General features: G+C 39.6%; 1 protein-coding gene across 2 annotated transcripts; it reads right to left on the reverse strand.

The window, feature by feature from the left end:
- Positions 1–18,297, reverse strand: LOC125246182 (pregnancy zone protein-like). 2 transcript variants are annotated; one of them, XM_048157103.1, is made up of 35 exons: positions 17,932–18,297; positions 17,142–17,325; positions 16,896–17,052; positions 16,737–16,789; positions 16,586–16,606; positions 16,324–16,489; positions 16,168–16,252; positions 15,994–16,102; positions 15,800–15,920; positions 15,606–15,715; positions 15,371–15,535; positions 15,060–15,287; positions 14,764–14,976; positions 14,541–14,690; positions 10,559–10,738; positions 10,383–10,467; positions 10,107–10,245; positions 9,804–10,029; positions 7,825–7,948; positions 7,625–7,746; positions 7,473–7,524; positions 7,294–7,377; positions 7,030–7,206; positions 6,822–6,897; positions 6,585–6,741; positions 6,427–6,501; positions 6,174–6,336; positions 5,913–6,097; positions 5,621–5,839; positions 5,422–5,543; positions 5,222–5,303; positions 5,055–5,138; positions 4,863–4,968; positions 100–205; positions 1–17 (listed from the first exon to the last, which is right to left on the reverse strand). In XM_048157103.1, the coding sequence occupies exons 1-34, from the start codon at positions 18,009–18,011 to the stop codon at positions 144–146; spliced, it is 4,362 nt and encodes a 1,453-aa protein (XP_048013060.1). In that variant the 5' UTR covers positions 18,012–18,297; the 3' UTR covers positions 1–17; positions 100–143. The 2 variants fall into 2 exon arrangements, with proteins under 2 accessions (XP_048013060.1, XP_048013066.1); XM_048157109.1 differs by lacking the exons at positions 1–17; positions 100–205 and adding an exon at positions 4,736–4,782 and having other exon boundaries at positions 17,932–18,295.
- Positions 18,298–23,747: the final 5,450 nt, after the last annotated feature.

The raw sequence follows: 23,747 nt of genomic DNA on the forward strand, positions 1-23,747 counted from the left end.
GGTCTCAAGCGCATCGCCTGAAAGAGGAACAGGAAATGAGCTGAATCATGTTAAGTGAATTCAGCCAGAGCAAAGCATGATTAGGATGATAAAGCATACTTGTTTGATAGTAGTCATAAACGTTGATGACCCCTGGATTGAGATTATTCACTGCAAGAACCTGATTCAGGTGCAGAGTGTAAGTCATGGGGACACCTTTGGAAACCTGTGAGACAGAAAGCATGAACAGCAGCACATACACATGTTGTCACCCACTCCACCCTTTAATAAAGGAAAAAAAAAACAAAAAAACAACAACACTGGTTTAGAGCAATGGTCTCACACCAAGCCTATTGGTTAATGTATTTTAAGAAATGTAATGCACGAAAACAGCCATCTGAACCCTGATTGCTGATCAACCAATCTTTTGCACTCTGCAGGACGTGGATCAATCAAGATATTTTACCTTTCATGTAATAGGACAGTGACTATTTAGAGCTGCTGCAGGGCTCAACACAAAGGACTTTTCGGTAGCACTTTATTTTACAGTACGTGTACTTTCCTGGTACATATAAAGTAATTATGTTGTACATACAGGTAAAAGAGTGGTAACACAAGGTACTTACCTGACATGTATGTACATGGGAACTAATAAGAAACACTGCTGTACTTTCCAATGGTACATACATGGTAATTTGTACCTATAGACAAGTGTTGGGTAATAACAGGTGCTTACTTATAGTGTCCGTACATGGTAACTAACAGACACATTACTGTACTTACTAATAGTAGGGGAGAGTGGGGTAAAGTGAGACACTTTTTACATTTGCTCCCCTCTAAGCGAGCTAAAATGATATATCAGTAAAATTTACACATTTCCCATTAATTCAGGATGTTTCCTAGCCATAGAAATGATCAGAATGTATTCAGGACGAAGGTCAGTGAAAATATGATTGTTTTAAAAAAAGTCGTCTTGTGTCTCACTTTACCCCAGCTTAGGGGTAAACCGAGACAGACCAGAGAAATCAAGGGGTAAACTGATCCACTTACTTTTTCCACTCTGAAACTACCATAACAACACATGTTGTAACAGTTCGAATCCTGACAGCTAGCTTGACAACCACACATTCCAGAACTAATGTCGGACTAGTAACAGAATCATGGGGATTGGTCAATTAAGCAATTTTTTTTTCTAAACACTTTTCTAACTCTGAACAAAATCAAATACAACATAATATAATTCAAAATATTTTAATTAACATTCAAATGACAGATAGAACCAGTTAGATCAGAGCACAGTCTGGGGGTCAGAACACCTGATGCGATTGCTCAGTCAGTGCGGTTCATTTGAACATATGTGAACGCTGCCCTAAAAAGGACAGAATCCTCACGCATGTCGGTTTTTCTTGTCATAGACGCGAGTTTGCCCATCACAGGCATCAGACGCTCGTCTCGTTTGTGTGGGTGGATTCCTGCCGCTGTTTTGACTACTTTACACATTTTATGAGCTCTTCACGAGTTCCCAGCTGGCCAAAGTACCATCACACACAGGCTACGCACTGCTACACACACACAACGAGCGCATTTACCTCAGCACACAGCATTGTTTGGGATTTTTGTTAAGTTCCGGTTCAAAATAGGCAATACGTCATAAAATCTGACCAATAACATTGTGAATGTATCCCTATGCCTCAAGGTTCGGTATCTTTTGGTTCGGTGATAAAATTGCCAATCTGAATGCTAATTGGACCAGGACTAAATGTTTTTTTTTTTCTTATTTGGTCCGGACCAAATTAACCAACCAAATCGAACTACAAGTGTGAACGCACCCTTAGAGCCAGCTAGTGTCTGGAGGTCAGAGCAAAGCACAATCAGAACCAGCTAGAACAGCCTGGGACTCAGAACACAGGACTAGACCCACCTGTATTAGAACATCAACCTACTGTCATACTCTACAACTAGGCCTACTCTACACTCCAGCCCTGAAGGTTACAGGGAAAGATGAGGAGTTGCTCTCTCCATCTCTCCAGGCCTTTTAGGTTGAGGCAGCTTCTTCACTACATCACTTTTAGGAACATGTGCCACATCATTCTCCTCGAGGGGTGTTTTGCCCCAGAGGTTGTCTTCCTGATGTTTTGCCTTGGCAGGATGGCTTTTCTACAATGTTTATGACATTAAAAATAAAACATATGCAATGTAATATTACATTAAAATATTTTTAAGACTAAATTTAACTTGTGCCTCATGTCTCACTTTACCCCAAAGCATTTGTCTCACTTTACCCCACCACTACATTTTAGAAAAAAACAATCTCTCTTAGCAATTCAGGATAATCTTCAGCTAGCATCATCACATGGTTTTATATGTTGATAGTTCATCAACATGTATGATATAAGTTTTTCTACCTGAATCAGTCTGCTTTGGCACAACAGTTGATTAAGTTGACCGCAAGAAAATTTACTTTTACATGCAAAAACAATATTTTTGTGAAAAAAACATGCTTAGCACAGCACCATGAGGTCCTCTCCTTCATGGCCAAGGGGAAATGTGAGGGGCTTGAAAACATAATTGTCACATAACCACAAATGTGTTCCGTTGCAGAGATACAGGGGGTGTCTCACATTACCCGATGTCTCACATTACCCCACTCTCCCCTACGTACATGGTACATATTTTGTACTTACAGACAGGGTAATAACAGGCACTTATGTGTGGTAACTAGTAAGACACATTACTGTATTTAATAGTGGTATATACATGGTAACTATGTTGTACTCACGGACAAGTGTGGACACAAATAACAGACACTTAACTACTGTGAAACAAATGTGCTTATCAAAATGATACACTGCAGTAACTATACAGCACTTCATAGTGTTAATACTTATCAAGTAGTCCTTTTAAGCAAGGCTTTTGACACATGACAACTGAGTATACCAAGTACAGTAGTGTTACTGATCTGTATGTATGTCATCAAAATACCCCTATTAAGTGAATTATTGTCCTGTAAAGATTAGGCAAGTTGAACCGCAAAAGTATATCATCCAGTACTCAAGAAGTATCTTGTACCATTCTTATACCTCACCCTAAGTAATGTGTAATTTACGCATTAACTAACTGGTATATTCATTAGTACGTTCAGAACATGGAAATAGGACTGTAAAATAAAGTGAACCCTTGTACATAAACATTACATAGGAATTACCAGCTCTTGACAATACAACCATAAGATACATCAAAACACAACATATATTCACAAATCACACCCATTTTATTTGTTTGCTGTACTCCATATATTTAGAATCCATATGTTTGTAAGGAACAGATCCAAATTCAGCCCTTTATCCATCAATCTTCATCTTCATTCTCAGCAGCAGCGACCATCACAGTCAAAGCTCGCGCTCGTTATAATTTAAATTTGAAAGTAGTGCCACCCTCGAGAAGCGTTATGACATGGTTTACGGCACTGATATCAAACGCTCATTGGCTCTCACCTGCTTCGTCACAGATTACGACATGCCGTGTTTCAGTGGATTAACATTTGAACGCCTTCACGTGCACTCATATTCTGCTCTGTAAAAAAAAAAAAAAAAAAAAAAACTTTTACCGCCAGAGAGGACTGCGACTGCAACTCATCAGCATTTTAACTACTTTTGGTACGACATTTTCGCAATAAATAAATTGTGATTACGCTTGTCTGTCATTCTTTTATTTAAAACAGTAGGCCTACAGAGTTTTAATAAATGTTAAAATATCGTTTTAATGTTATATTTTTAATAAAATTGTCATTTTCCTACACATTTCTGTCCATTATGTATAAAATATGTTTTGGTTCAGGATGGGGTTTAAAATGTTAAACGCTCTTGTAATACTTAAAAACATTAAGTTTTGTGTTTTAGTGCTATACGTCAATATTGCACATTTTAGCACCTTTCTAAACGTACAAAAATGTACGTTTTGTGTCTTTGAAAGTTACGTATGCTCTTGCCAGGTATAAATTACACATTAACTGGTATGTTCACTAGTATGTTCAGAGTAAGTACATGGAAATAGGACTGTAAAATAAAGTGCATCCTTGTACATAAACATTACATAGGAATTACCAGCTCTTTAACCTTTGCAATAATAAGCTTAAGCATTTTAAACAATAAGTACAGTAATTTGTCTCACAACCATAAATAAGTGCCTGTTATTACCCACACTTGTCTGCAAGTACAAAATATGTACCATGTACGTACTATTAGTAAGTACAGTAATGTGTCTGTTAGTTACCATGTACGGACACTATAAGTAAGCACCTGTTATTACACAACACTTGTCTATAGGTACAAAGTAGTTACCATGTATGTACCATTGGAAAGTACAGCAGTGTTTCTTATTAGTTCCCATGTACATACATGTCAGGTAAGTACCTTGTTTTACCACTCTTTTACCTGTATGTACAACAGTTATACATGTACCAGGAAACTACACGTACTGTAAAATAAAGTGCTACTGACTTTACTAGCACAGTTGGGATTTTTAACATACCAGTGAAACATCTTAAGTACAATAATTTGAACAAAGTAATCAAATGTAAGACATGCATAGCCTTGACTGTAAACACATTTCAGTCATGTTTTAAGGACCTGAAGGCACATGAGCAATAGAAACCTGAACCCTACAACTTCCTGACTTAAAAAGTACAAGGGAGGCAACAAAAAGACTGATTGTATAAAATCAATTTTATTCGAGTCATGCATCCTGTAGCCAAGTACTCAAATCATGGACAGGGAGACATGTATGTCGTCTCAAACGAATCACCTGAAAGAGGAACAGGAAGTGAGCTGGATCATGTTCAGTGAACTTAGCCAGAGCAAAACATGATTAAGATGCAAGCATACTTGTCTGATAGTAGTCATAAACATTGATGACCGCCGGCTTGAGATTTTTCACTGCAAGAACCTGATTCAGCTTCAAAGTATAAGTCATGGGGACACCTTTGGGAACCTGAGAGACAAGAGATGAACAGCAGCACATACACAGCACTGAAGATGACGGCAGCTAGTGAATATACCCAGTGTACAAAGTCTCACCTCTTTCAGATACACTAGGACATGATCATCTCCAGCATCAACCCGCTCAACTAGTGGGGCGAATGTTTGGGGTGAAGATCCCAGCTGTGGGAGAAATACCATCATTTACATAAATTACAACCCAAGATGCTTGAAGCTCAGACTTTTTGAATCTTAAACATACGAACCAGTGACGTATCTGCCGTAAAGCCAGACAGGAGCTTAATGTCCACAATAACCATGTTAGTGCTTGCTTTTGCACCATTGTACCTGGATGAGAATGATGAGGGAATAAAGAGGTTTAGTCAACAGGATCATGAAAACAGTTTCCTTTTGTAGGAGTCAGAAACAAGGCCTGGTTTCAGGACAAAGCCAAAGCTATTCTTACTTCACCGTGAAGCTCAACACAAGATTGGCTCCAAGTGGTCGACAGTCTGCCTTCACCTTTGCTTCAACACTCAGCGATTTGGTGACTTTAACGGGTGTCGGGATGTTGTAGAAACATGCAACCTACAGTACGAGTTCAGAGCAAACAAAATGAGAATTAGGAAGTGCACAGAGACAAACAGAAGGGTGAAAATACAGACCTGCACAGATACACAAGTGGATCCGGTGACTTTAACAATATATTTGCCAGGAACGTTCTTCAGCGGCATCTCCTGATACAGCAGCCTGTTGTCCCGATTCACTGTGAAGCTATAAGACTCTCCTGCCACGGAGGACTGTACAGTAACAGTGCTGGAGCCGTCCACGCTGAACACTTTAGCAGCATACACAGACAGGGCATGAAGAGCCACCACAGTGTCCTAAAAACAAGCACTAGATTTAAAAACTGCACTCATATAAATGATTGAGCTCATGTTTGATCATCAGAGGTACCTGGGTGGAGGATAAGCCTCCATAGGGATTCTGCTGGGTCACAAGCCAGTTGACAATGAGTTTAGCATATCCCAGATTAGCCGCTGAGAGAGGCTGTTCAGTGAGAACCGCTAGCAGCACATAAGAGCTGATCTCCACCGCCAGAGTATCACCAGATGAAGTCTGAGACCAATGGAGCTTAGTGCCTAAAGACAAGACAGGAGAGCAAGTTGATGACAAAGAACCTGATGAACCAACATCAAGAGGCTAGTAAGATTCCACCTTCAGAAATGGCATTGTTGTTTAAGGCAGTTAGAAGCTGTGATCGAGTGCTGGTCTCTCTAGCAAGACTGAAGGTGTAGGCCAGCAGAGCAGTGGCGTAAGGGTTTCCCAGGTTCCCAACGACAGGCCTCAAGCATGAAAGAGCGTTGGTGATGACAGGATCCTAAAGAGAGAGAACAAAAACAAAAATCTGACAGCCTGAACAGGAAGGTCACCCACAAGCTGCTCATACATCAACTGGAGACGCTTTTACCGTGACGGGGACACCTAGTTCAAGCAATGATACAACAACGTAGGCAGTCATGGTCACGCTGTCCCCAACTCCACCCTAAAAACACACCAGCACACTTGATTTACAGGAACTCTGCACCAAGCCTATTGGTTAGAGGGGATTTAAGACAAGTAATGCACCTTCATGTCATAGTGGTGCAGAGTTCCCTGCTGAATGAAACAACCGTCTGAACCCTGCTTGCTGATCAACCAATCCTTTGCACTCTGCAGGACATGTGGATCAATGAAGATAAATTGCCTGGCTAGAGCAAAAGTCCTCAGGACAAAGGCAGTCAACCTGGCAATGGAGTTGACAAACTGAAACTTACAAACTGCTGGTGTCATGACATTACACAAGAGAAGAACTGTCACACTCACCATGTATTTGATTCATCATAACCAAATGTGCTGAATGAACCATCTTCATGCCTGTAGTTCAATTGTCCTTGGTATCCTGTTCAGGTCAAAAGCCACATGTAAATTGGTCAGGAAGGGAGGGTCTGAGGCACTCCAATAGGAAAAGCAGGACTAAACCTCCTTGGAATTTAGTCTTCGACATATTTAAAGTTGATTTGGTTATCCATACCGCTCTGAAGGTAGCCTATGGCGGTCTCACGGATGGTTGCGGTGAGTTGCCCCGTGGCTTCCAAGTACAGCAAGATGTAAATATTGGGAGCAAGATCAATCATATTCTGTTCTCCACAGCCAGATGGCATCTGTAATAACTTGTCCAGATTCTTCAGTGCACGACCCATTATGTCCCCTATGAGAGGTCAAGCATAAATCCCACATCAAAAACAAGTTATTCTGGCAAACATCACATGTCAGTATTCTCCGTGAAATGCTTTACCAAGGACTGAAACAGAGCATCTGGCTGATCCCTGAATCACATTTGATGGAAATGTCAGAGTCACATCTTCCAAAAGAACGCTTCCTGCAGATTGAACAGAATGGATCAGCATTGAGCACTAGGCTAATGTTTGGCTGTACAGGGAAAATGTGTTTGGGAATCATTGATTGCAAACAAACCCTTTGGACACAATAACCAACTCTGGGTGTTTGTCCTCTCAACTCCTTCAGCCTAATTAAAAAAAAAAAAAAAAAAAAAAAAAAAAACACCCACCACATCAGTAACAGCATGAGCACCATGATCAAACTCCAGAAGGCTGGTTAACACTCACCAGAACAAGTAGACTTCGAGTGACTACATCAACAAGTCCTCTTGTCGGCACGGTCACGGCTTCAGTGCCACATCGAGAACGGGACGGTTCAGCTGAAGCATTGACCGTCACATTGACAGCTCCTGCAGAGACAGACAGGAAGTAACACCTAATACTCCCAACACACTTCAAAATTTAGAGAGAGTCATTCCAAAACTAACCAAGAACAGAAGCTGTGAGAACCCATTTAAAGGTCTTTCTCCCATTAGCACAGAGACAGGATGAATACGGCTCATTAGATGCTACAAGAGTGAAGGCAGTGGATGAAGCTGGAGTTACTTTAACCTGCCAATGAAACAGTACTTGGAGCAAAGACATTACCTTCTCTATACAGATCCATCATGTCAAGCAGGGATGCACGAAATCAGACATAAATCGACTGATAAAAATGGTCACTTAGGTTTTCATAATTGAGCCGATAAAAACTAGCCGATATATAGGCTACATTAAATTATAACAAGAAAAGAATGTTGTGAATTATTTGTGTTCCCAAGATTCAGCGCGTTGTTGCAGGAAACGCGTCAATGGAATTACACCTTCATGACTATGCACATTGAGCCATTTGTGCCATTCTAAGATGTAATAGTGTTTAGTTTGTGTATCAGATTAGTCTGTATAGCAGTGGTTCCCAACCTTTTTTACACCAAGGCCCACCTCCTCTCCAAATCAATGGCACGCCCCCCCCATTTTTTTTAATTCACAAAAACATTTGCATTTTAGCATTGCTACTTTTCAACCCCATGTTATTTTAAAGAAGAAACTAGATTTGAGTGTTCAGTGTATGTTTAAACATACTTTGCAGACATTCTTTACAACAAAAGTTATACAGTAACTTAAAGCACAAGTCAAACTGCCATACCAAATAAGACCGCAGGGAGATAGCAAAGGACTGAATTTAAATACTATGTAGATCCATAACACCACGGATCCTCCCAAACATCTCCAAAACACGCTTGCTCGGTGAGCATCTATTATAAAACACTCAAAGTACATTAATTGACAACTATGCGAATATATTGAACTGTGTTTATGCAGAAATACAATGTTATATCGATCAGTGAGTCGACAGTCGACAGTTTGTTTGCGCATCAATAATCCAGGACTCGCACATGCCTTATGAACGACTCCTGTATGTCACTGTAATAGTCTTTACCTTCGTTACAATCGTCATCAAAACCTTTTTAGCGACACAGGTTCTTTCCAGCTGAGAGAGTTTGCGTTTTGAAAACAGTTCTTGCATTTCACAGCAGCACGATGAGAAACAGACTGGGATGATCCGAAACGAGAGGTGGTGCCTTGTTTCAAAATGTATTTAATTAATTTAAATTTATTAAATGTAACGCATTCATAATTAAATGAATTATATTAATATATTTAAATTAATTTTAATTTCTCATGGCCCACCTGGAGGATCACTGAGGCCCCCCTAGTGGGCCGCGCCCCACAGGTTGGGAACCACTGCTGTATAGGATACGTTTGGTTGAGTTAACAATGCAGCACAACGCTTCACTGTACAGGTGATCTTTAGCGTGTGGAGCTTAAACAGCAATTCACATTAACCATGATTGGGAGTGGCATACGAGAGCACTAATAAAATTGAATTCTCCAGGTTTGCCGATGGTGTTGTAGCGTGTCATTGTGGGGAGTGCATCCAGAATATGAGCACATCGTCAAATTTGCTTATACACTTGCGTCACTTTGTAGTGATAGTCATAATATTAAGTTTGTAATATAAATAGCCGATTAACCTCATAGGACACGTTTTGAGTTAAATCCGCTAGAAAAGCTCTTCAGGTTCCCAGTGCTCATTCAGCTTGCACACATAGCAATGCAAAGCATTAAAAGCTATGATTGAGACTGGTTGTATGCATGGTATTATGGAATAATTTGTTACTCAAAAATAGCACATTTCTGGGTACTCAAAGTTACATAAGGGGGAAATCTCCTCAACCACCAATGTGCAGCATCCACCTGGATGCAACGGCAGCCATATTGCACCAGATCACCCACCAGCTTATTGGTGGAGAGACTGATGAACCCAATCAGTATATGGGGATGATTAGGAGGTCATGATTTTGGTATTGGCCAAAATTCATATTGTTGCATCCCTAATATAAGTGGAAAATAAACCATGACAGACCATGATGCACTTGGACAGATAGTTGAAGACTGTGGCCTTCAGCTCAAAAGTCTCCCCATGGATCATGGAGTACGGCAGGGAGAGCTCTAGGAAGAAGGGCTGGAAGACCGTCAGCAGAGCAGGAGGAGCCAGACCGAGACCTTTAGAGGACAGACAGAACGCCTCCGTCTCCCATGTGGTGATGGTGTCAGGAACCGTGAGGGAAACTTGTGTGGATCCAGTAGCTCTGAAGGACAGGAGAGAGAAATGAGGGGAACAGAGGAACTGTTGGGCTTTTGATGCAACAAGAGATTCTTCACTAACCCCACTTGAGCAAGCTGCCAGATCCATGTTTCTGGAAAGTAAGATCTGACAGTTTCTTTAACAGAGTGCTTGTCTCCAGCACTTCCGGCTTCTGGAGGAGCAGGAGCCACCAAGTCAACCGCATCAATCATTTCCAAGGCTAAAAAAGGAACAACTACAGTTAGGTCGCTGAAATAGAAGTTATTGCTTTCTGCATGCACTTCAGTTCTGAAGCTACAAAAGGATCTTAACCCCCCCCCCCCCCCCTTCTTACTGAATGAATCTGCATAAACAAACCTTCAGGGAATCTGGGGAAGCTGGGATACAGCCAGCACGGAGGGGGTCGTACAGCGAGATTTGTTGCGACCTTCATTCCCAGGCTCTGTCATGGTAATGGGTCAAAACACAAGCCCAAGTTCAAGTCAGCGACTGCATATTCCTCAGTGACTACATGGTCATGAATGGCTTTGTACCTTGAAGGTTGTGTAAGCTTTATTTGTAGGGACAATGTAGTCAGGATTTGGATGGACAATGTAGTCAGGATTTGGACGACTAAGAGCTCGACGGGCTCGAAAAGTACCTAGACACTCCAGTTCATCATCAACACTGTATGGGTAACCCGAGAGTGATTGCACTGGGAGCAAGTCAAACACCTGGGACCATTGAGGGAAGAAAAAAAAAAAAAAAAAAAAAAAAAAAAAAAAAAGGCATGTCATGTTTCTGGAAACTTGAAGTAAATGCATTAATTGTTGGTATTCTAGGTCACAGAGTTTAAAATGCTAAGTGTCAAAATGTACACAAATTGCTATAGTCATAACAGCCACACATAATAGCATAAGTTTGTCCAAATGATCCATCATTATTACTCAAATTCTAAAAGCTGAACCTGAAGGTCAGTCAAGGCCAGTGAAGAACTTAAAGACCCCTGTGGTGAAAGTTTTATAAAGTTGTTCATGTCTATCTGGGGTCTTAACATGGTTTAGACAAACCATATGCAAATTCAGTCAACACCATTGCAGAGTATAAAACTGCAGTAAGCCATGGACGGTCTCAAACCAGTGGTTTGGGAAAAAAAAAAAAAAAAAAAAAAAAAAAAAAGCACTGATGTTTCTGATGTCACTGGACTACCTTGTAACCAATCACTTCAATGCAGAGGTGGGTAGTAACGAAGTAAATTTACTTACATTTTGTACCACTTTAGAGTAGATTTAAATGTGGGTACTTTGAGTACATTTGTAATGAAAAATCTGTACTTTTACTTCACGACAATGGGCAGAGTTCCTCTCGTTACTTTATTTTAACGCAATACTGTACGTGTTAAGAAATATGTAGTTTATTCTAAGCACGCTGTCTTTTTTCATGAACGATGCCCCATTCACAAATGAATCAAGTCTTTGAACAATTGATTCAAAAGGCAAACAAGTTGGCAAAGCTGACTAAATTGGTTCGCGAATCAGTTTGAATGATTTGTTCAGTTCCTGCACGCGCTGAATCGTCTGAAGCGGTTTCTCACTGTTGAATGAAATGGCAGTGGACCGCCAGTCAATCAAAAGCAAATCTGCAAATGCATCAATTGTTTGCCAGCGACGAAGAACTTTATTAGTTGAACTGCGCATGCTGTCTGAACAATTCCACACGTATCGATTTCATTTGATTTCGATTCATACAGCCAATAGCCGACATTTTACAACCAAGTAGATTACACCACGATAACCGTATGTAGCATTTCTTTACCGTTTTTAAATGGACATATATCTTAATTTATACATTAAATAAGATACCATTGTTCAGAGAAATGAACACCCGCGGTTGAGCAGTGGCGGCGACTCGTTCTTCTTGAAAATGAACGCCTTTGATAAGACACAATTAACCAGTTTACACGTGTCTGCAGAATACATTTGATTATATTTTGAAGAACAGACGAAGAAGATCCGTCAATGTGCATTTGATCATTGTTTGTGTTGAGATGTTCAGACGTTATGAGCGCGAGCACAGCGAGTTCTCTTTCAAATGTAGCTATAGCCTACGTTATTATACAGAGTAAAAGACATGCAATGATATTTGGGCTACAGATGCCAGAAATAATGCTCGTCTCTTCCATGGTTGTTGCAAAGTTATCCAATTATGATAATTGAAATTTCTATTGTATTGCTATTGTATTGATGTATATTGATGTTACATATACACACTCTGTAACTAGTAAATCTACTCAAGTAGCTCGTTTCATTGGATACTTTACTCTTACTCAACTATTAGGATTATTACTTTCACTTTTACTTTGAGTAAATATTTCTATAAGTACTTGTACTTTTCCTTGAGTACAGTTTTTGGATACTCTACCCACCTCTGCCTCAACGTGCAGGCGGGCTTTAGCATATCATTAACTGACTGATTTTAGTCTTAAAAAGGTTATCCCACCTTATTTTTCTACTGATATGAAAAATGGTAGCACTTTATTTTCAGTGTTGTGCCAGTTCATACAAAGAGAACTAGTAAAGTTCTTCACACAGATGATAATGAACTGTTCATGTATAGTTCTTTTTTTTTTTATGTATAGTTCAATTAAAAATGAACTAGTTCACGTTCATTTGTTAAATTCTTTTTAAGATAGGCCACTATCTTACTCAATAGAACCTCTTTACCATCCATTACCAGCTGCAAATCACTGCAACTCCAAAACTAATCAAAATTATTGTACCAATAAACAAGAGACAATTATTATAGCCAGGAGAAAAATAATATTTACCCCTTAAATAATGTGTAATCATGATATGTAGAAATTGGAAAAAACAAGGTGCAGTCAAGGTATACTGTATGTTCAGTGAAACTTTTATTTAGCCAGCATGAACCAAATTACAGGACTTAAAAATAAGGTATATTCAGGTTCATGGGGAAAAGATCAGTCTACTGACAAAAATCCAGCATATTCTGAACGGCAGTAACTATGTAAACCAGACCAAAGTAGTCATGTACTGTAATGTAAACTTAGCTTGGGCTTACCCTGCTTAATGTGCAATACTCAACCAACACATTTTCACACCTTCAAAAGGAAGTAAACAGTGAACAGCAGGTCCTTTACTAAATGCAGTGAGCTTAACTTGGGTGGGTGTGCTTGGCGGCGGTCCTCTCTTCGTTAATGATTTCTTGCGTTCATCATTCAGTCGCAGATATTTGCCAAGATAGCTCGGATGGCGTAACTCGATGTGTCGTTTCAAATTTGAACTCGATGTGGCTGACGTACGTACTTGTTTGTTTAGTCCCGGTGGGCACAGTTTGCACAAAAACGTGAGGTTTTTTCCGTCTGAGTCTTCCTTTGTTTGTACATAAAACTCTGCTAAGTGCTCTTCAAAACTGGCTTCAGCTGTAGCTAAGTTTGAATCACGTTAACTAGTACTAGCACTAGTCATGATGCTGCACCATCAAGGTGTTTGCTGTAAACAGTCGTGTCGTAAAACCTGAGTTTTCAAATGAGCGTGAACGTGAACTGCGCATGCTGCTCATTCCTGCCAGAGTGAGCGCCGCTCTCGTTCACGTTCATTGAATGAAAAGTGACTCGTTCAGTTCAGCGTTCGGCGAAAATATGAACGCGTTCAGTGAACGTCGTTCATTGAACGCGTTCATGCACAACACTGTTTATTTTACAGTACATGTACTTTTCTGGTACATGTATAGTAATTATGCTGTACGTACAGGTGAAAGAGTGGTAACACAAGGTACTTACATGGAAACTAATAAGAAACACTGCTGTACTTTCCAATGGTACATACATGGTAATTACATTGTACCTATAGACAAGTGTGGGTAATAGGCACTTGTGTGGAAACTAGTAAGACTGTACTTACTAGTGGTAGACTACTTGTACATACAAGTCAGGTAAGTACCTTGTGTTACCACTCTTTTACCTGTATGTATAACATAATTACTACATATGTACCAGGAAAGTACACGTACTGTAAAATAAAGAGCTACCTGAAAAATCTGTGTAGTGCATATTACAAATGTTATGAACTAAATGCCTTTCCACAACATACTGAGTTCTATGATGTTTCTAAGGGTACCAATTGTTAGAAGGCAGCCGTCTGACTCATGAATGTGAACATGGTTTATTAGCAAAATATTAGCTGTTTGATAGTCAAAAGGCTAATCATAAAATTACTGTTGTGGCCAACACTGTTAAAAGTGATACCATTGTGCAGCATTTACCTCAGTAACTTGACCGAGTGGATCTTGTCTGAGCTTGTGTGAGTGAGTGGATGCAGGGCTAATTATCACATTCATAGATCCATATATATTAAGTGAGGCAAGGGTGTAGTTACAGTCAAGCTATTTTAAAAGGATTAAAGAACTTTTCAGAGAGAAAAAAAAAAAAAAAAAAAAAAGGGATGTCATTTTGGTGATTAAAAGTGTACGGGGGGGGGGGGGGGGGGGAACCTTAAATAAACTGCAAATTGATACCATTTTAGCACTCAGACGTCTTCCTGGCTCCAATATCCAGACACTCTGATCTACAGCGCTGAGGCCACAAAGAGATCCTGCTTGAGCAGAGACCGTCAGAACGTTTCTCTCAGCAGGAACAGCTGTAGCTGGAGAGAACTGCAAAGACACCTGGAACAAGGACCAACACATGCTGTAGGACACGTCATTACCATTTGAAGCCAAAAGATAGTGCACATCATACCTTGTTTTGGAAGCATGCTTCAGTGTCAAAAGATGCACTAACAACAACTACATTCTCACTGGGCAGAACACAGTAGACCAGAATCTGCACTGCTGGAGCCATATCAACACTGACAGCCAGCTGGAACGACACGGAGCCGCTCGTGACTTTATTAGAAGCCCTTGCTGTGACTGTCTGAAACCCATGGAGGACGATCACGCCTCTGGACAAGACCTGACAGAAGACAAGACAAAAAAGGTGCATAAAACGGTGTTGGACAAACAGACTAGCATTCAACAAAACTGTTGTTCACTTACCATATAGACAATGTCAGCACTGTAGTCACCAGACTCTCCAACAAAAGAATATTTCACAGTCACTGGAAAAGTAGCACCACATTTGAGTGGCTGCTCAAGTGTCACTATAGTCAGTTCACTAAGTGATGGGTTGTTGGAAGAACCGGGTTGGAGAAGCCGAACCCCCCTTGTATCTGTAGTGAAGTATGGTGATTTGTAGCTATAAACAAACCCTGGAGTCACACTTGCCTGGAAAACAATGAATGCAATGGGTTTTTGCAAGAGTGATTGAAAGAAGTCTACACGTCACAAACGAAAAGAGTGAAACATACCACCAGATTCAGATCCGCTTTAGGAAGATTAGCAGTGTTGAGAGAGAATGTGACCAGTCCGTTCTGGTTTGTGGTCAGATTTAGCAGCAGTTTGTTGCCATTACCATCAAGGAGATACACAGCTTTGTTTGCAACTGGAGTCCCATCGAAACGAGACGCTGTTATCTGTTGGGAAAGATCACGGTTAGGGAGTCAATGAGAAGGCTTCTGAGACAAGGGATAAACTTTTACTTGCCTTCCCATTAATCGCTGTTCCAGGTTCAAAATAATTTGGGAGGTCCACAAATGTGACCTTGCCAACCTCAAACGTAATGGACACGGTTGCAGATTTTGACATGACTACATCTGGGGTAAAACAAAAATGCACCAGATAAACAAGTCAACATCCACCATACATGGGCTGTTGGTTCAGATTAGCCAATAGCTCACCTGTTCCCTCCTCAGTGACGTTTGCACTAACAACAAACAAATCTTGAAGACTATTCTCAAATTTGGTGTTGAAAAACACTGACGTGTCGATGGTAATGGAGGCACAGCCCGTGGCATTCATCTGGTAGCAGAACAGGGTCACATTTAAGTCAAGCACAAGAAAAACCCTCCACTGTAAGGCAGGAGATACACACCTTTGCGGTTTTACTCAGGCACAGACGGGTCACGCCTGGAACATATGGAAATGGATCACGGCACACTTCCACTAGTGCTTGACCAGGTACAGGTTGGCCATACGTGTATCTGGGAGATACCACAAGATCAAGAATAGACTACACACAAGACAAGAAAATAAAGGCCTCACTCACTTGGCACAAGCCTCAATTTTCAGTCCCACATCTGCAACACTGTATGTCTGTGATGAGTTTACGGTCACGTCAAACTTGGGTAAAACTAAACCAGAAAGGAAACACTTTAAGACCTCAGATCTGTTGTTGTACTGTTGCACAGAGTTCTCAACTTACCATATTTTTTCACCTCAAAAACCTGGGAGATCATTCGGTCGCCAATAAAAGCCTTTAATGTGTACATCCCTATCTGAGCCTCTGGGTTCAACTCATGAGAAAGCTGCAATATCCACCCCGTTGAGGAAACGTTTGTCCACTGACCAATCCGGTTATTTTTATTGTCCTATTAAAACAATTAACAGATCAGAGAAATACTGCAAACAAAAAGCAAACATACAAAAAGCTGTTAGCTCTATTAAAAGACTTGCACAAGTCTCACCTCCACCACGACCAGATTGTACTGCAAAACAAAGACAGGAATTTAAGAGTACAAACATTGATGCAGCAAAGTCATTGAAGAAAAAAAACAAAAAAAAAACCCCAAAAAAACCCAGCATTAAATTTACAGTTTGCTCATGGCTAGACCTTACCATCTGATCAAGAGGCACAAATTTGGCATCCATGGTGACAACTCTGAAATTCACTGCAAAAACAACCAACATTTATTGCATAATGCACTTGAAAAGAACTCGTCGTGTAATTGACTTTCTACACAAAAAAAATTCATCCAAGGGTCATTCACAGCTCACCCGTTTGTCCTGGATTGTAGATGGGTTTGTCTGTTTGGATGAAGGTCAAAGGTAGGTAATGTCTGAACATGACTTTCCTCTCTTCGGTTGCACTGAAGACCTTCCCTTGAACTTCTACCTTCAGATTTTGCACCGATTCTCCATCTACTCGAGGAGCCTGCAGAGAAATTCAGTAAACAAACCAGACAAAAAAAAAAAAAAAAAAAAAAAAAAAAAAAAAAAGGCCACATGCATCTGATGACAGACCTTGAAACTAAAGCAGCGATGAAGCGGCATTAAAGAGCTCTGCTGCACAAGTTTAGTTATCCCATTTTTATCATCAAGCAGAGAAACAGTCACGGTGAGGCTCTCTTGGGGGTTCAGAAGAGTTGCACACAATTTGGCATCAGATCCAGACTCAATCACTGCAGGGAACGTCACCATGAATAACCTGTGTGAACAAAGTTTAGGTTCAGAGACCAAAAGGAATCAGTCAAAACATGTACATGTTGGTTGAACATTCACAGAAACTGGCTTTCACAGGGTTGCCAGGTCTGCATATCAAAACTAGCCTAATGTCCAATCAAAAATAGCCCAAAGTGATCATCTCCATCGGGGGGTGGGTTGGAGTTGGCAGGTAGGGTGGTATTTTGGAGCATCAAATTTGTAAGTAGTCAGGGTTGATTGTCTGGATGGGACAAACATGCAGAAAAAAAAAAAAAAAAAACATGCACAGAGAAACTACAGACTTGGCAACACTGGGCTGCCATGGTCAAAAGAAAGAACACAAGAACATTTTGTTCAGAATATATACACAACAAGGAACAAGAAACTCCAACTCACTTCAACAATGACTTGCATTAAAAAAAAAAAAAAAAAAAAAAAAAAAAAAAAAAAAAAACTTTATCCTTTTAACACTATATGGCCACAAAGTATAATGTGATTAATGTACTTTAACACGCAGCTAAAGCTTTGATGGGTCATTTTACCATCTTTAAGACTAAATCAGCATAGACATTATGCCCCTTCTGTTCACTTCAAAGCTCATGGTACTTACGGCCTTTTCTGTCCTTCAACAGCAAAGAGGAAAAGGGCTAAAATAAGCCCTTTCCAAACACAAATCTCTCTCACAGCCATGAAGAGCAATCATCAAAACCCAGCAGTACTTTAAAATTCACACTGTTCCCCTGCTCTACAGCTTAACTTTAAATCATCTGCCAGTGTTATTTAAATGCTCTTAATAATTCAGAACAGGTTGATTTCACACTCAAAGGCAATCAAGCAGTCGTTAGGGTGGAGCCCCGGCAATTAATCACAGGGTTGTTACCAACTGTTGCATTTGGCATGAAACACATTGATCCATCAACATCTCACACCAAATACGAGACTGCCCGAGGGATGGGCAACGTTGGTCCTGGTATTACGCTGTCCTGCAGAGTTTAGCCAAAAAATACACACTAACAAGAAGCGACAGTCAATAGAACGTTCCACTGCAACACCGGCGCCCATCAGCAGCCCTGCGTTTCCACCATTTTGGGGTGAAAGCGAGTCTCAGTCCACTTTCTATGGCAATTTCAGCAGCTTTGTTAAAAAAACATACATTAAAGCTGAAATCCAACCTGAATGATGACAACACAGAATAAAATACTATAGTGATCATCAAATCCTTTTTACAGTTTATTTTACAGACTTTGTGTTTAAGTCTTCCACTTTTTTCACAAAACCTTTTATCTCTAGAAACCCAGTCAGTTTGGGTTAAAATTCTTTAAAAAGCTTATAAACACTGAATTAATACCAACATATGAAATTAAATTAAGGACATGCATGAGAAAAATTGGGAATGTTGGACAATAAATATATGAATATGACAGCTTGGTTTTGCAGTGTTGTCTAATGTCCGTTAAAGCAAAAGTGTCCAAAAGTGTGAATTATATGATAACGGACACAGCAATGCATCATATATTATAAGATCATTATGTCTGTAGTGTGATCCATTAAAACGTACAATATATATTCGGCCTATTATACAATATATATACACACATATATATATATATATATATATATATATATATATATATATATATATCAATTCAGACCTATATATTACTATTACTCCACTGGGTCTGAAATATATTGTTCACCGCAAACATGATCTTAAATGTATTAATTATTAATTTACTATTAATAAATGTGTAAAGTTGCATGAAATGGAAATACTCAATAAAGTAGGCTAACTACGTTACCTCAGATGGTTGAATGGTTGGATTCCACAACTGGTAAAATAAAACATATATAAGACAATACAACATTTACTGTAGGAGCCATACAATTTACTGGTGACTTAATTAAAAAAAACAGTTCTATTGCGCTGTATTGGCAGTGAAATTCGACGATTTTTGGGTGTGTAAGATGTGAAGGTTTCAATGGTCCAGTTAGTATTTTCACCCCATAATGGCTGCTGCGCTACCGGAGCGCCATCTAGTGACTGATAGCCAAAAAGTATCAAAGTGCCACCTCTTGGGTTCTAAGCTGTTTGGTTTAGCTAAAGCCACTGGAAGGCAGACCTGCAACCTTTAGCCAACATGCTAACACGATTTGTAGGTATGAAAGAAAGGAGACCAGAGGCTTTTTTAATGGATGTCAAAGGAGAAGAGGCTTCACTGCACTGAATAAACCACTTTTGTGAGGAAACAGCTCATCATTTAATGAATCAACTGCATGTCAAACAAACTATATGTTTGTTGGGAACAATATGTAGTTTTTACTATAATAAAAAGGTTATTTTATAAGATGAGGCAGAGAAGGGAATGTCACGACAGGAAGGACTCATTTACGGCTTTACCATAGTATTTAACAGTGTTGAGTGATATTGTATATTGTTTAAAGAAAGTAAAGAATTTCAATGTTTTCTTTCTTTGGCAGGTTTTACCAGTTATGATAAGACTTGAATTGTAATGACTATTAAAACTACATGAATACATAATGATGCTGATATTTTGCAATTTAATTATATTGTGTTGTTTAAAGAAAATAAAATCGCTACCAGGTTATTAGACTTGTAATGATTTATGACTGTTGTTTGCCTAATGATGATGATATAATGCTTTGTACTGAATGAAAGTAAATAAATAGGCCTACATATAATTTTAATGAATTAAATATGTATTAAATTACAATTAAGTTTTGGGGTAATCTTAAATTTAGTTTTATGCGCCCTGCAGTGACTAATTTGCAGTTAATAAAGCTATTTGCACTCTTTTTTCCCACAGTAAGACACATTCCACAAAGAGTGCAGTCCTACTGTACGTTTACGATGTAAGACACGTGTCAATCACGTTTACTCACTGCCTCCAAAACTTTCGTCCGTCATAAAAAAAATTCGGATCAGGTTCGATTTTCTGCGTTTTTCACAAAGAGACCCTCTCATCTCCCCAAGACAACGCTGCGCAGACCGATTGGCATATGACATCAAAGTACCACGAGAGCGTTTGGAGAGCATACGAGTCGCTTATGCTTTTGAATCGCTCTGTACTTTGATGTCATACGCAAATCGGTCTGTGCAGCGCCAATGCATCTCGAACAAGCCTATAGTGGCTGCATTCAAAACAGCCTACTTCTCTACTATATAGGCGAGCAAATAAGTATTCATAAAAGAGTAGATGAGAATTACTGGGGTGATATTTCAAATTTTCTCTTCAAAATTTTTGTTGCCATTTCCAGATGTTGTGTTTTAACGAACTAGAGATTTTATCAGATAAACATCACATTTGGTCAGTCTAATCTAAAGGCCTTTAAATTGCGAAGACCTTGAGTTTTCGCTGAATGGCGTATCGGTGGCGGCCTGACAAAATTCGATGTTTCGTCATGAAAAAGGAAGTTGTTGTAACTCAGGCATACAATGTCCGATCTGCCCCAAACTTCAATTGTTTTATTAGAGTCCTTTGGCCTCAAGTAGGCTATAAACCTTCCGTAGATTTCATTCTAAAAGTGTGCATATGCATAAAACCCAGATTTCCTGTATGCACAAACGTTTTACGGCAGAACCTGCGCAAAATTCGCTTTATAAAACCCAGTCAGCTGAAGATTGTGCGTACATGAATCTCCACCCCTCCTCCTCCCTGAAATCACCATGGAGCTTACAAAGCCTAGTTTTACTATGCATTACGTCATCTGCATGTAATTTCCATGCATATTCCCATCCACGTGACACCATGTTTAGGTACAAGACATTAGGAAAATATGACTATAAATGCCATCATTCACATTCACCATCCCTGTCTTGTTTTAGAAAAAAATGAATCAAACTTGAATAAAATACTTTTAGGAATGTTTTTAGTGAAGAGTTATTCTCATTCTTTTCCACTGGCCAAATAATATTTTTAATTTTTTTATATAAATCAAATTTATACAATTTTGCCTAAAAGGTAAACATAGCCTATATTTTAGGATGTTTACATATTTTTAATTGAAACAGACAGCCGGCCTTATATTTGCATTGTAAATTATCGTATGATACATTGTATGATTATTGAGCGCATATGAACGCGTCACTGACCAAATATTTTAAAAATAAATTGTGCATAGCTTACCATTTCCTTCAAAATCTATCCTTTAAATACAATGGCATTTTTCATAATATTGGGAAGACTATGACAGGGGTTATCTTTAGACTAGCCTACTGTCATTCTGTGCACAACACCAGCAGCACAACTGCGTTCAGCCGCAAGTTCAGGTGCGCATCTGTCTCTGTCTGTCTCTCAGCATTGGGAATTAAACTGGAAATGCCTTTTTAAGTTTCAATTCCTGAACTTGAATTAATGTAGCAAATATCAGATATCAGGCAAAGCCCAATGAAACGCTTGTGTGTGTGTGTCAGGAAGCTGTTGTCGGGGCACAGAGAGGAGGACCTGATGGAGGCCTGCCAGATGGAGGAGCTGCAGCTGGAGACTCTTCCTCTGATGTTCAGTACGGTGGAGCCGAACACGTGGAGCTGCACAGACGAGCTGCTCGCCATCATACGCAGCACCATTCTGATCCAGCAGAGGGCCGTGGTGTGGCTGGAGCAGGAGCGTGTCCAGTAGAGCCGCATCGTTTCACACTTGTTGTTTAGGCTTGGTTATGGGGCGAATGGTTAATGATGGTTATATAGTGGTTATCATTACAGACCACCTAGTTATGCCCCAAAGCAGGGTTTCTGTGGGTCTTTAAAGAGCTAATTTCCACAAATGAAAGCCTAGAAAGGTCTTAAATCAGAGCTGAAAGTCTTATGCCTGGTTTCACTGACAGGGCTTAGATTAAGGCAGGATTAGACCTTAGTAGTGATGTTACGTTCTGTGCTGAGGCTTCAAAGCGTGTCGAGAAATCCCGAAAGCTTTCAGTGAAGCACATATCGAGGCTTGTATCGCTTTAGACCAATGATGTCATTGATGACATCAGAAGCCTTGCTTGTGCCAGACTGGTTCAGGAAGCGGTTCGGATCTTGGCGAGACATTTTGACAGATATATAAACCATGGGATCCCTTCAAAATGTGTGGTTTAAGTATAATAATATTGCCCCTCTTGTATATTTTGACCAAATAATATATTTACACACATTATTCATATAAATAGATTAGTCTCTGTGGAAATAGTTTTTTTCTTCACCGTTATTTCTAAGAGTTAACTGGCACCAAACTACAGTGTATAAGATCACATCTGTAATATCTGCTTGTTTTACACTCTTTGACCACAGGGTGGTATTGTGAGCATATGAAGCCTTGAGAAATGAAACCTTTTGTGAACCACTTGACTGAAAAGCTTCAATGCTTCATGAATGCCATCACTAGACCTTAGTTTGAAAAAAATATATTACTGGTGTAATCTTAAAGGGTTAGTTTACCCAAAAATGAAATTTCTCTCATTAAAGGTGCTATATGTAAGATTTTCACTTTAATAAAGCATAAAAATACCCCGATATGTTTGCAGATATTTAGGAAACATGCTAAGGTCACCTACTTGTTTCTCAGAAAAACAATGCTACAGCCAGATATTCTACTTTGAAATGTGCGTTCCGTGTCGGAATGTCTGTCTTTGTTTTGGTTTGTGCGAAACCGTGTGCTGCCAGTTTATCCAATAGTATTTTGACATCACAGGTTGCCAGTTGGTGGAAAACACAGCGTATTGCAGCCATGGAAACCAGCAAACAAACTGGGTCAGAGAATCACAGATTCTACCTAAAAAGCCTCTGCATCCTTCTAAAAATCTCTATGAATGACAGCATATTAAAACAGATAAATCAACTCATCAGCTTACAGTGTGTAAGTCTCCTCAGCTTTCATTGTCAATTGCGCTCCCTCTTGTTGTGTGTCCTCAAGCTGGCCACCTGCGTCTTTGAACGCGTCTTTGGGGGGGGCAAAAAATATTTTGAATTTGGACTGCAGTACCTGTTTCGACCACTGGGTGTCATTCCTACATAGAGCCCCTTTAATTACTCACCCTAATGTCATTCCAAGGGTTTCATTTTGGAGAGACAATTGCGTACAAAAAGTATTCTCGTCGCTTCATAACATTAAAGTTGAACCACTGCAGTCACGTCGACTGATTTAACAATGTCTTTTCTGGACACTGAATGCTGTAATTTCGTTGCTTTCAATGTAGGATAAAAAAACCTCTTGGATTTCATCAAAAATATCTTATTTTGTGTTCCGAAGATGAACGAAGGTCTTACGGGCGTGGAATGAATATTTTAAGATGTCAGTTCAAGTTGCTTTCAGTTAAAACGGCTCAAACATGCATATTAGTCTGGGACTAGGGTTAAACCTTGTCTGTGAAATGGGGTCAAAATTCATGAAGTCATGGCATTAAATGTTGCATGCACTGCAAAACTCTTCC

This window comes from Megalobrama amblycephala, linkage group LG1 (assembly GCF_018812025.1).
Source record: "Megalobrama amblycephala isolate DHTTF-2021 linkage group LG1, ASM1881202v1, whole genome shotgun sequence".
NCBI lineage: Eukaryota > Metazoa > Chordata > Actinopteri > Cypriniformes > Xenocyprididae > Megalobrama > Megalobrama amblycephala.